At 41.3% G+C, this 12,899-nt stretch overlaps 1 protein-coding gene across 7 annotated transcripts in view; it reads right to left on the bottom strand.

The window, feature by feature from the left end:
- Positions 1 to 517: 517 nt before the first annotated feature.
- The window catches only part of MED23 (mediator complex subunit 23), a 34,913-nt gene continuing 22,531 nt past the window's right edge, over positions 518 to 12,899 (bottom strand). For all 7 annotated transcript variants that reach the window (XM_061990707.1, XM_061990705.1, XM_061990704.1 and 4 more), the window contains 12 exons: positions 12,035 to 12,159; positions 11,342 to 11,547; positions 10,154 to 10,334; positions 9,085 to 9,255; positions 6,751 to 6,967; positions 6,410 to 6,646; positions 5,557 to 5,722; positions 4,713 to 4,785; positions 3,687 to 3,901; positions 2,711 to 2,831; positions 2,118 to 2,249; positions 518 to 1,615 (listed from right to left, as the gene is read on the bottom strand). In XM_061990707.1, the coding sequence (XP_061846691.1) occupies positions 1,442 to 1,615; positions 2,118 to 2,249; positions 2,711 to 2,831; positions 3,687 to 3,901; positions 4,713 to 4,785; positions 5,557 to 5,722; positions 6,410 to 6,646; positions 6,751 to 6,967; positions 9,085 to 9,255; positions 10,154 to 10,334; positions 11,342 to 11,547; positions 12,035 to 12,159 (2,018 nt within the window). In that variant the 3' untranslated portion in view covers positions 518 to 1,441. The remainder of the gene's footprint in view (positions 1,616 to 2,117; positions 2,250 to 2,710; positions 2,832 to 3,686; positions 3,902 to 4,712; positions 4,786 to 5,556; positions 5,723 to 6,409; positions 6,647 to 6,750; positions 6,968 to 9,084; positions 9,256 to 10,153; positions 10,335 to 11,341; positions 11,548 to 12,034; positions 12,160 to 12,899) is intronic.

A 12,899-nucleotide genomic window follows, 5' to 3' on the forward strand; every position in this document is an offset into this window, starting at 1 on the left:
TGGGAAGGCCTGTACAGAATCATCCACTGGATCTGTGGAGACTAACTCTTCATCTTGTTACCAAAGATCAAGCCCAATGCTCTGAGTCACTTGGCTCCAGAATGGAACACAAGATCTTCAAAACCAATCGAAACAGTGTGCGATAGGCAAACATTTTTCTATCAGATTAGAAATTAATTGAAGAGCATCTCTTAGTCCAATTACACTTGGTGGAATGTAGGATCCAAGTACAATATGAATGACAGCAGTTTCCAGCAATCCAGGTTGCTGCCTTTCAAAATCACACTGAACAAAAACCCTTCCACTCACTGCATCAACAACTCCTGTTCATAACTGTCAGACTTTTACAGAGAAATATACATCAGGCCTGATCTTACCAGTCTGGACTCTCTTTGTAACAGAGTCCTGTAAAGCTGATAGGGAACCTGGGACATGGAAGTATACTTGCTATGTTCAATCCTTAGTTTTAAGGTAACGGGTATGGAAAACAACAAAGCTGAACAACACTAATACAGTCTTTGACAGTGTTTCAGGTTTTTTTAATTACAAAAGTTTGTCAAGATGAGTATTTACAAAACACTGAGCCTTTCAATTTTTTTATCAGAAAACATAAAACTTAAAGCAGAATAGTATACAAATCTAAAAGATAATCAGTAAAATTCAAGTGATCGACTTAGTAAAAACAACACCATTTCCCAAATAGGAAAGTTTATACATGAACCAGCACAGCTTGAACTGAATATGCAGACTTCCAAGAGATTCCTTAGAGATGGCCTCTGGGGAGCAATCTAACTGCCTGGCATTTGACACTAGATCAAACCCATGGCTCATCTGTTGAATGTAAATTGTACATACAAACCTTATAGGAATTTTCCAAGGCTCATTCATACTCTTTGCAAAGATGTTATGATTAACTCAATGCAACTGATGCAATCTCTGTCCAGAAGCATTTCTGTCTAAGGGCTGAACTCGTCTGCCCAAAGGACAAAAGGAATTTAAATTCCTCTGTTGGATAAAAAGAGTGGAAAATTTTAATGATATGGAACCCAAATTTTTAAAAGGCCCTTTTCTAGCAGGCCACACACAATGAGAGTCCTTTTAGAGGACAGACAGAAAGAAAGAGAAAATTCAGATGACCCAAAGCAGGACAGAGAGCAGGGGATTGTAAATGCTCCAGAAATCCATGTATTTGCTCGCAGAGAATCTTTAATCAGTGCTTTCCAAGAAAGGCAACATGGACCTCCCCTAGTGTCTGGTATGAATAGGTAAGACTACTGGCATGCACAGATTTCAACAGCTTCACTGTGCAGAAGAAAACGAAGCAGAAATCTGTACGAGGTTATCTTTACTTTTTACAGAGCAGATTTCAGGTCAGATGACATTTCCCTGTGATCAGTAACAGAAGGAAGCCTTCACATGATGGCCAGGCAAGTACTTCATTTCACTGTGTTACTGGCAAAGCAACGTTAACAGGCACTTGGCTCGGCTGCTGTGCTGGTGACCCGCTGCTGAGAGGTTGCTGTGCAACAGCAGCTGGTTCCATTTTGGTGATGTGTGTTATGAAGCGTAACCGAAGCTTCAAAGCTGGTCTTAAATTACAAATGATCTTCTCAACCTGTTTATAAAAAGTGAAAATGAAAAGAAGACAGAAGAACACATGGTAAAACAAGAGTTACACACCAACTTCCTGTTTGCAAATAGATATAGAAACAACTCATCAGAAGATTAAATTGCTATATGAGAAGAAAGATAATTAAAGTACCAATATCTACCAGGATAATTAAAGTACTAATATCTGTCATGAGGTTGGGACATCCCTTTTTTCCACTGTATCTAGTAACAGGACAAGGGGTAAAGGCATGAAGCTGGAACACAAAAAGTTCCATTTGAACACAAGTTCCATTTAAACTATTTTCACTGTGAAGGTGAGGGAGCACTGGCACAGAGTGCCCAGGGAGGGTGTGGAGTCTCCTTCCTTGGAGGTCTTCAAGACCCACCTGGACGTGTTGCTGTGTGACCTGATCTAGGTGGACTTGCTTCTGCAGGGAAGTTGGACTAAATGATCTCTAGAGGTCCCCTCCAACCCCGACCATTCTATGATTCTACCGATTACTTACTTGGTCTTTCACACTGTCCCCTGTAAACATATACTTCACATGGTACAAGAAGTCACATATAGGATCCATGTAGTTCAGGTGTGAGCTGTACCGATCTGCGTTCAGGAGCATTTCATAAAAGGCCACTCCAATCTGTTTCCAGACACAAAAAGCACCTCAAATCAAACCAGCTTTTAAAAGAGTTAAACAACACACTTAAGCAATGGAGTAAAGACATGTACTGCTTTTTAAGTCTCTGTGATTCCCAACTAGTCACCTTCTTGGGAGGACAAACGGGCAGCTCCAACCCACCCCGTTATGCTAAAGTAAACGATCCCCTTTTCCCAGGGCAACTTCCAGTGAATGCAATAATGGTACTTTGGTACATGCTACAGAATTAGTGCTTAAACATCACTGATGGCCAGGTGGGCCTACAACATTTGCAAAAGCAGAACTCAGTTAAACAAACTTGGCATAAGATTTGAGTCTTCTACAGAGAAGACGTGACAGTTTACTGCATTCAGCTTGTATCTTGATGGCAGCAAGGTCTTCAGCAAACGCATCCCATGCGTCTTACAGATACCGCATAAAGTAGTCCAGGAGCTTCTCTTTACCTCAATCATGCATCGTGTCCTCTCCTGCTGGAACCGTTGGAGAAAAGGACCAACCAGGTGGTAAACGTAGAGTAACTGGAACTCTGTTTTCACTATGGGTATCAGCACTTCTGTGAGGAACCTGAGTATTACAAGGCGTTCACTACTTCAGCTGGATTTTCTTTTCATCTTTCCTTCCCTACCCCAAATTCTAGCCCAAGCATCACATTTGCTCTCACTAATTCGGGTTTCCATTTTACAAAACACGGTAGTTCTGCCAATACGGTACTTCAGTGAGGCTCTAGAAGATTTCCAGACATTATTACTGGACTGGCAAAGGTAACAATTCTCAGCTCAGCAGAACACTGGGCACAGTTGAAAAGCCGTTCTCTGACATTTCAACACCAATCAAGTTTTAACACTAAATCAAGGTTGAAGATTAGCTGAGAGGAAGACATCACACCACTTTCCTTTCTATCTTGTATTTGAAGACTTGGTAAGCGAAGTGTGTTAGCTCTCTCCTTAACAGGGCACATGCAAAATCTAATCAACTTTTTAATGCAGTGGTATTTTTCACTTGCTTTAAGGACTAAGTTGACCACTACCACAGCCCTCAGTCAGAGAAGCACCACAAATTGCAGCTAGAGGGCACTTGCTAGAATTAAGGACTCCTTTAGTGGTCACATTTGATACTTTAGGAATATGCTGCAGTTAAACTTTAAGAAAAAAACTAAATTAATAAAGGCATAAAAGCTAATCAAGATCAAAAAGGCTCATTAGAGGCAGTCACACTCTAGACAAAAGCCCTGAAGCTTACAGATAACAAGCCTTATGTCAGTGGAAGAGGCATCTGGAAAAATACTGTCATGTACTTGGTGAGTTCTGAAGCTCCCCTGTACATATTCGCTAGTCCAAGTGCTACAGGTTCGACTCTGTGACCTACAACATGCACAGAATTTAAAAGCGAAATGCAATCATCAAATATCACAACACCTACTTAGGAATGAGAGAAAGCTGTCCAATGCTGGAATGATGCCAGACCGCATGTGCCAAAGCCAAAGTGTAGCTACAGCTCATCTCAGAATACGACTGGTGACACGCTGTGAAGTCAAACAGCTGGAATGGGTAACCAACCCAGTCCGTCTCTGACGTCAAGCTGGGGCTGTTGATAACGCTCACAATGCGATCATGGAGAACAATCCAGTAGGGCTCCTGGGGAAAACAACCCAGAAGAGTCGGCAATGCTGCTGAGCAGAAGTATCTAAGGCAATGCTTCCTCAAGTCCTTCTCTTACTGTTGCATTTCTAAAACGTTTGCAATTACATAGTACTTTAGAACCCTGTCTGACAAACATGAAAAGTAAGAAGCATAACACAGGAAGCATCGTTGTTAGTGGATGGTGGCAGACCTGAGCGTGTGCTTTTATCAAGATGTACTTCCCGAATTTAGTTATTTATTTAGTCAGCTGACAGAAAGGTCTCCAAATGAAGCAGAGCAGGGGCAGAAAGCCTTAATGGAAGGAAACTCAGAACGTGATGAATTTTCTGATGCAAGGAGAGGGAAGGTGAAGAAAAAGCAGCATTATAAAAATTATGAGGATTAATTCCCTGCTTGCTTTCTTCCAAGAAAAGGAAACACTGTGATGAGGAAGAGAAGTCACAAGGAAAGGGGAAGTGTTACACACATAAGCAACAGGTAAGCAAGATCAAACTCATTCACGCAGTCCTGGACATGCCCCATGTCTTCTATTTGCTACAGATGCACACACTGTAATATTGCATATATTTGCACTTGTAGGCACATCTCAGTTACACAGTTTCAAGAGATTTCGGGATGTGCAAGTAATAATGGAAAACCAGCTTTGCATCAGAACTCTTATAGGCCTTCTTACTTCTAGTTCCAGCTCTCAATACCACACAGCAATTACAAACTCCAGAAGTTTTTACAACATACTCTAGGAAGATGACAAACCTTAATGAGGGAAGAGGTTTTCTTTATTTTAAAATACAATATATTGACTCACTGGTAAGGCTGTGATAATTAGTCCAATTGCATTCATCCAAGCTGTGATATTCTCTCTGGGAACCAGGGGCTGACTAGAGACAAAGAAAACCAAAGCTCTGAAATCCACAACTGCCATTTGTGCACCTGAAGACAAAGTATGCTTATGCAAAGAATACCTCTCAAGCTGAGCGAGCTATACACATAGGGGTATCAAGGAGAGTCAACAGGCAGTATAAATGCCATTGTCATGTTGCTTGCAAAACCATATTCAGGCGTGATTTTGCATTAGGATGTTAGCACACTGTTCACCCTATCAAACAGGTTGTATTTATTTCACCATATGCCCCCACTAGAGCTAAAAACAATACGTATTACTGAGCTGAATGTGGTGGAAAACCAATCATTTCAGTTTGGAATCACAGAAAGATGACACCTGAATCACTTCCGGACAATGCTTCTTGCCCCTTTCTTTGCATTCAAAGATGCTGTGATATTGACTGATTAACTGTCCTCCTCCCAGCACAGCTGAAAGGAGAACAGACCATTTGCAGCCTCTCTGCCACTGAACCCACAGGACAAGCTTAATGTCCCTGTGAGGTTTTCCTTCGCTCTTTTAAGGGGATCATTCTGAGTCTTTCTGAGAAACACACGACCCACTCCAGTGCATGCACCCAACATCTGATTTTTCTGCTTGATCTCTGTAGATTTGTTTGTCCTCCAAACACCTTCATATATTAAACTTGACAGATTTCTAGTTCATTAACAATTTACAAACTCTGATAAAATTAGTATCACAGACCACCTCAGCAATCTCTACTTAGGTATGACACCTTGCAGAAAACAGTTTCAGAGAGCCAACATACCTCTTCAGCACAACATCCAGTAGTGCATTGCCCACATCCTTCCCTGGAACAGCCAGAGCCATGAGCTCAACACAGGTAACATGGAGAGCATGGGCAGCTGGGTTAGGAAACTCATTGAATCTCCAATCACAATTGGGAAATGGACCAGGTGATTTGCCTGCCATAGGTGACCAAGATTAAGGAAAAAAAGCTGCCCCAACCAGGACCTGCATCAGCAGCAGACTGCTCACAAACACAAGCACACACCACACATACTAAGTTGAACTAAACTAAAAGGTAAGTTGCTGAGAACAAATAAAACAAGCACATTTCGTAAAAATAAGACATAAAGGCAAAAAGAATATCAGGCAATGATACCCAGTCACTGAAGGACTACAAGAAGACACAGCAGAGAACAAACTTCCCCAGTTAAGAGGTGGAACAAAACAAGACCAACTATCTCATTCACCATCTGCTTCCAAAGACACGGAAATGAAAATCAGCAACAATTTTCTACTCTGCATAATCTAAAACCATTAATTTGTTTCAGTATAAGATCTTCCAGCAGACTTCTAGGGTGACAGTTTATGCAAAGCAAGCACCTGTTTAGTCTCTGAAAATATTTCACTTTCCCAATCAAGACTAACTCAATTGAGCTACCTCCAGAAAAGTCTCTGCATACATTGTCAGCTTGTGCACAAAGCAGGGCGTTGTATACTTGTAACTTTCTTCAGAGAGATCTAATAAACTTACTTCAGGTTAAACACAAAAGAAAGGCAAGTTCAGGAAGAGGAGTGAAGGAAGACATATAGCATCCAAAACACTGCTCAGCTTCTGTCAAGCTGAACTAATATGATGCAAACTGTAAGGATATTGTCTACCAGTCTTCCAATAAGCTTGCAATAGTAAGTGTCATCCGGAATCCACGGATTCTCTTCTCGGGCATTCATGGCAAACTTGAGGTAAGTATCACTTAGGCACCAGCCCAGAGGGCGATTATCTTTGAGAGAGCCAATTATGGCATGCACAAGTTTTCTCTTCAGGTTCGTGCGCTCTCGGAGATGCCCCTCGTAATAGTGCAGAGTGTTGTACAGGTAAGTCACTGGACGGTCTGCCAAGGAGAAAACAACACAACCAGAAATAAGTTCTAGATCACCACTACATTTCTGGTGGCAAAGAAAAATTAAAATCAAGAGCTCCACAAGATGAACTTACCATGGAATTTGTATAAACCTCCCAGATGATCCAATAAAGTTTCTAGTGATTTGGATACTGGAAGCAATTCCAGAAATCTATGGATTACAATGTCAAACACGGGCAGAAAGCGCAGGCATACATTTCCAAAATAAATTGGTAGGTACTGGGGCTGGATCTGAACTGGGGGATTGACTTGTTCCGCCAAGCCTTCAAAATATAGCTTTTCAGGATATTTCTGTAGGGAAATAAATCCAACAAAAGTAACCTCTCTTTCCTTAAAAGCAGCACATTAAACTTTCAGCATCTACATTACTTCAGGAAAGAACTTTATAACCCTCATCATCACACATGAATGAGAGAGGATTTCACTCTAAAGCTCACTACAGAAATCTCAGCTCTGACTGCCTCAATGACTAAGGTCAGAGGGTGGTGATCAATGGCACAGTGTCAAGTTGGAGGCCTGTGGCCAGTGGGGTTCCACAGGGGCCAGTTCTGGGGCTAGTCTTGTGCAATTTCTTCATCAATGACCTGGATGAGGGGACAGAGTGTACCCTCAGCAAGTTGGCTGATGACACCAAACCGGGAGGACTGGCTGATTCCCCAGAACGCTGTGCTGCCATTCAGCAGGATCTCGACTGGCTTGAAACTTGGGCAGAGAGGAACCTCATGAGGTTCAACAAGGACAAGTGCAGAGTCCTGCATCTGCAAAGGAACAACCCCATGCACCAGTACAGGCTGGGGATTGACCTGCTGGAGAGCAGCTCTGCAGACAGAGACCTGGGAGTCCTGGTGGACAGCAAACTAACCACGAGCCAGCAATGTGCCCTGGTGGCCAAGAAGGCATCCTGTGGTGCATTGAGAAGAGTGTGGCCAGCAGGTCAAGGGAGGTTCTCCTCTCCCTCCACTTTGCCCTACTTAATGTCACATCTGGAGTACTGCATACGGTTCTAGGATCCTCAGTTCAAGAGTGGGAAGTTCAAGACAGGGAACTTCTGGAGAGTCCAGTGGATGGCTACCAAGATGATCAGGGGAATGCAAAACCCCTCTGACGAGGAAAGGCTTTGAGATCTGGGGCTGTTAAGCCAGGAGAAGACTAAGGGGGGACTTTATCAATGCTTATAAATACCTAAAAGGTGACTGTCGAGAGGATGGGGTGAGGCTTTTTTCTGCAGTGCTCAATGACATATTAAATATGTGTTACATTCACTACATTAATGGGGAAGTAGGCATATGCTGGAACATATGAAGTTCCACTTGAAGAGAAAATACATCACTATGAGGGTGAGGGAGCCCTGGCACAGGCTACCTAGGGAGGTTCTGGAGACTCCTTCTCTAGACGTTTTCAAAACACATCTGGACATGTTGCAGTGTGACCTGATTGAGGTCAACCTGCTGTAGCAGGGGGGCTGGACTAGATGATCTCTAGAGGTACCTTCCAACCCCAACCATTTTGCGATTCTCTGAAGTTATTTAGTTATTATAACTAGTAGATAACAACTACTTCTGTAAAAAAATAAACCCAAAACAAAGTCTCATTCTTGCTCAAAGTGGGCATAAGAGAGCAGTAAGCATCACAAGGCAAAGCTGAAATTCAGCATCCAACACTTGTCAAGTGTATTAATGGAAAATCTAGAGGAAATCAGCAGTATTGAAAAGTTCCTGCACTGAACCTGAACACTAGAAATAATAAGCATGTATTAACTCCCTGGGGAAAAACTCGATAGCACTCAGGCATCAGATAAACACAGCTACAGGCTGAGTTTACAGTGTTTCACCTGTAGCTGAAATGTCTATATGCCAGACGTGGTCTAGTAACTGTGCAGTCATGTCAGAGCACCTCCCAGGCTAATATAGTTGCTTCCCTGCTAGCCTGACACTTTGAGGCAGTAGAGGGACACTGTACAGCCAATGCAGAGACAATGTTCTTGCCACATAGGAGATGGAAGAAGCTTTATTAATCAGGAAAAAAATGTAGGTTTAACTAAAGGTATGGGTCATAAAAGAGCAGAAGGAAATATTTTCTCACTGATGCACAAAAAACCTCTGTCCTACATTAATTTCCATAAAGTCAAGACCTTAAATCTGCTGGGCTTAGATGAACAAGAATGAATCACCAAACAACTCTTCAGCTGCTTCTGTCTTTGAATATCACTGCATTATGATTTTAACATCACAAATGGAGTGATTTTATTTTTGTCTTTAAAAGCATTGCCCAAATCAACTACTGCTCACTAAGTAACTCAAAACACTGACAGAACTGTCCTGTCTATCATTTACAGGACAAAAGACACTTTGGCTGATCTCAACTTCACAGAAAGTATTACAAGAAAAGAATTATACTAGCTTTGATACCTTGTGATAGTTCATATGCTTTGTATGCCAGTCATTCTGCAGCCAGTGCTCTGGAGAATTCTCCTTCACAAAATCACTCACTCTGTTTCTGAAATCGTTAGGCTTCAGTAAGAGTAATTGAATGATGAAGTAACAGACTTGAGCTTCATTTCCTTCGTGACTACGCATCGCCTTGAACAAAAACGACGAGAAAAGAAGGAATTACAGTTGATGTTGCTATCTGCTTTGTAATCGTTCAACATTGGCCAGCAAATGTGGCTGCACGCTAGGGATATCTGCACACAAATTCACACTGATCATATGGCCTCAAAACTGTGCTTTTCCACTGAAGACTGAAAACAGAGGAAGGTTCAATCAGCTTCTGTGAAGAAATGCCCATCAGAGTTTTTATTCCATAGGCAGAAAGCCTTACAAACTCCTCAGTGATGGCACATTCCCCAGGAATCCTAGCTCTCGTTTGGCTGTCATGTCTCTGCTGGAAAATAACCAACTAATGTCCAAATGAAGTCTAGATGGCTTCAAGGTTCTGGCCACTCCGACATGTCTGGACTTCAGTTTGAAAACCAAACTAAAACTCAAACACCCAGTTTTACACTCAGGTGAGATTTTAAAATAGATGTAATGGAAAATCACCCAAGGAAAACTGAATTCTCTCTAGGCAAGTTCTCCTTTATTTTGTAGGGTAACCTGCAAAGACAGAGAATGTCATTTCTCTCCTGCTCTGATGAAAGAGTCTGAATTCTAAGCAAAGATAGCATACAAGTGCATAGCTCTGAGATCAGAGATCCAAAGCACTAATAGCAACATCTAAGAATACCAATTTAATGGCTGCCATTAAATAACCAGAAAAGCTTCCCCTGAAGATTGAGAGAATTGTATGATTTCAAGTTCTATGTTGCCTACAGAATGAATCTAGTCTTTTACTTGACTACTGGGTTTAGCAAATAGTCACTGCCTAAACCCAAAGCATTTAAAAAAGATTGTTTCTACAGAAGGGACTGAGAAAGCAGTCTCCGTGAGCAACTGGCATCTTACCTTTTAAGGCAATACTTTTTAAGGCAATACTTACCAAGCACAGTATCAACCTATCCAGTGTTACAATGTTGTATTTCCACACCATGTCATTGAGAATCTCAATACATTTATTGAGCTGCTGCCCTCCTGCAGAGGTGGAGAACTCATACACCAAGAAATCTGCAAATGTCCTGACATGTGCCACCAGAGCTCTCGCCCCAATTCTTTCTAACACTCTATGAGGGAATAAGAAGACAAACAGAAACAAATACACATCAACCAACAGAAAGAGAAAGAAAACATGCAAAAAAAGCCTCTGTTAAAAGAATGCTCCGACAGACTAAAAGAGCAACAAGTAACATTACTTTACATTTTTAATTGGTCTATTTTAAAAGAGTTCCTGGGTTTTAATACGAGACCCTCTGTTTAGGAAATAAACTGGAAAAACTCCCAAAACAAAGCAAAAGACGCTTAAGAGCAATGGAATTCCAAAGCCTGGAGAGTAATCAGAATAAATGCTTCAACTTCATAAATTCTTATGCATTGCAGCGTATTGTATTCTATTCTGTTCTGCCCAGAACTCGGCCTTCAGTTGATCACTTTTAATGATACACCTCCCAGGACAGTCTTCAGCAACTCAACTTTAATTTTCCTGCAGTATGTGCTTTACTACAACGATAGCTTTAGAATATTGCTATTTTCTCACTGCACAGAATAGTAACACATGCTATCATAAATACTGTTTCAATAGAGCTAACAAAGACTGAAGAGAAAGGATTCTTCAGGGCCAGAGTTGATGCTGTTACTACCAAGAACAAGCACAAAAATGGTAGGACTATTACTTCTATCATAATTTTCAGCTTAATCCAACATTTGCTCTTTTAAAAAAATATATCTGTCCTTTTTGAGCTTTTATACCTCCATAAAGAAATGCTTTATAGTCTCTGTTTACTATTTCAGACTGCCTGAAACACTATCATTACAGGTCAACTGCTTAATTCAAACCTCACATCCTGTCTTTTACCAGGAAGAGTATGCACTGCAGATCACTGTGCTGTAAACAGTCTTAAAGCCTGCACAGTTTTTACAGTCTGCTTGCCAATACCTGGCTTCTCTCCCTGTTCCACACTCTGAATCAATACCAGAAGTACAACAAGTCAAGGTGTTAATACACAAGGCCTACGTCCTCAGAACTGAGAATGCTGCTGCAACAACTCTGCCGTAGCCCAACTTTTAAGCCCACCTGTAGCCAATTTGATTAATGTGATCTGTGTCTAACAACATCTTCCACAGGAGACAAAGGAAAAGTGGGGGTGAACGCTGCACAGAAAAGTGGGTGATTATGTCACTCTCGGTGGTCATTGACTTCCACTTCCGGTATTCTTCTTCCACATTCTTCTTCAAGTTAAAACGGCTTTCCTGAGGCACGTTGTTCTGCTTGAAGAACGCCTGAAATGAAGCAGGCTTGGCTGTGACAGGCAGCCTAGAACAACACACTTGACCGGGCAAATGTTGGCTTGACTTATCACCTTAGGGGTTCCCGCTCCCTTACACAATACCAACCTACTAGCGGAAGGGTTGTTGCTGCACAACACTAGTGGCTGCCTTGTCATCAACAAAGCTACGCTACAAATTGGTGCCAGAAGAAAAGGCTTCTTCAGGTACTTTTTCATTCCCATTTTTAAAAGATCTGATTTACCTTCCACCAGAATTACCTATTGGACCAGTTTGGCCTTAGAACGCTCAGGGAGAAGTGAATGCCATTCTGAAGAAACAACAATCTCACAATCGTGTTGCATTCTTTAGGGACTTGAGATTAAAGTAGTCTGGACAGGAGAAACACCTCCTAGCAAAACTAGCAAAAGGCAAAGGATCTTGTTAACAGGGTCAATTCTCCGCACATCCCATTATAAAAGCACCACTTTGAAAACATTACCTGCAGAGGAGCTGGGAAAGAGCTGAGTGTATGTGATGCCCAGTTATGCGGAGTAAAACTCATGATAGTCTGCAATATATCCTTGCACCAAGTTCCCTGAATTGAATCAGAGCCTGTGAAAAAATCTAGAAAATGGATTGATAATATTAGAATTCCACACAAAAACCCCATTCCTCATTGGCATTCCTTTCGCAGTCACATGCATCAAGGCTTTGCTAGCTCAACAGGGATTCCTTTTGGACCAACTTCTCTCATCCTCTGACTCTTATTTACTCATTAGAATGAGATGGATATAATGCTGTTAACAATAACAAAATTGTATTTAGATTTTCAGTTGAAAATAAAGCAATCAGAATTCTAAGATTTCATACTTAATTTCCTGTAACAACAGTAAGACAAGCCTCTGCTGATTAACTGATTGGACCCAAAAAATCATCCCGAAGAAGATAATGATGATGAAATTGCTACATTCCATTTCATATTGCTTTGAAAATGCTGCTCAGCAGTACCTTTCCCAATTAAGGAGAAATAAAACACAAGCCTCATCCCCCCCAGCTCCACTCTTCATTTAACATTAAATGTTGAGCGAAGGTTAAAAATCCACACTACTGTTTCTTAAAGTTCAGCTTTGGCAGGAGTGGCTCCACACAAGCAACATATTTGCTGTGAACGTTTCTTGGGTTTTTTACATGTCATGTATCAGTAATCCACCCAAACATTTAAATTTTAAAATAAGAAACTGAAAATAAGACAGTAAAAAAGAAATAGTCACCCTGTATGTATGTACAAAAATAAACTTTAAAGCAATATCTGCTTTCACTACTGCCTTATGTCTGGGCCAGTCCCAGCGTATTGTACTAAACAG

This window comes from Colius striatus, chromosome 2 (assembly GCF_028858725.1).
Source record: "Colius striatus isolate bColStr4 chromosome 2, bColStr4.1.hap1, whole genome shotgun sequence".
Taxonomy (NCBI): domain Eukaryota; kingdom Metazoa; phylum Chordata; class Aves; order Coliiformes; family Coliidae; genus Colius; species Colius striatus.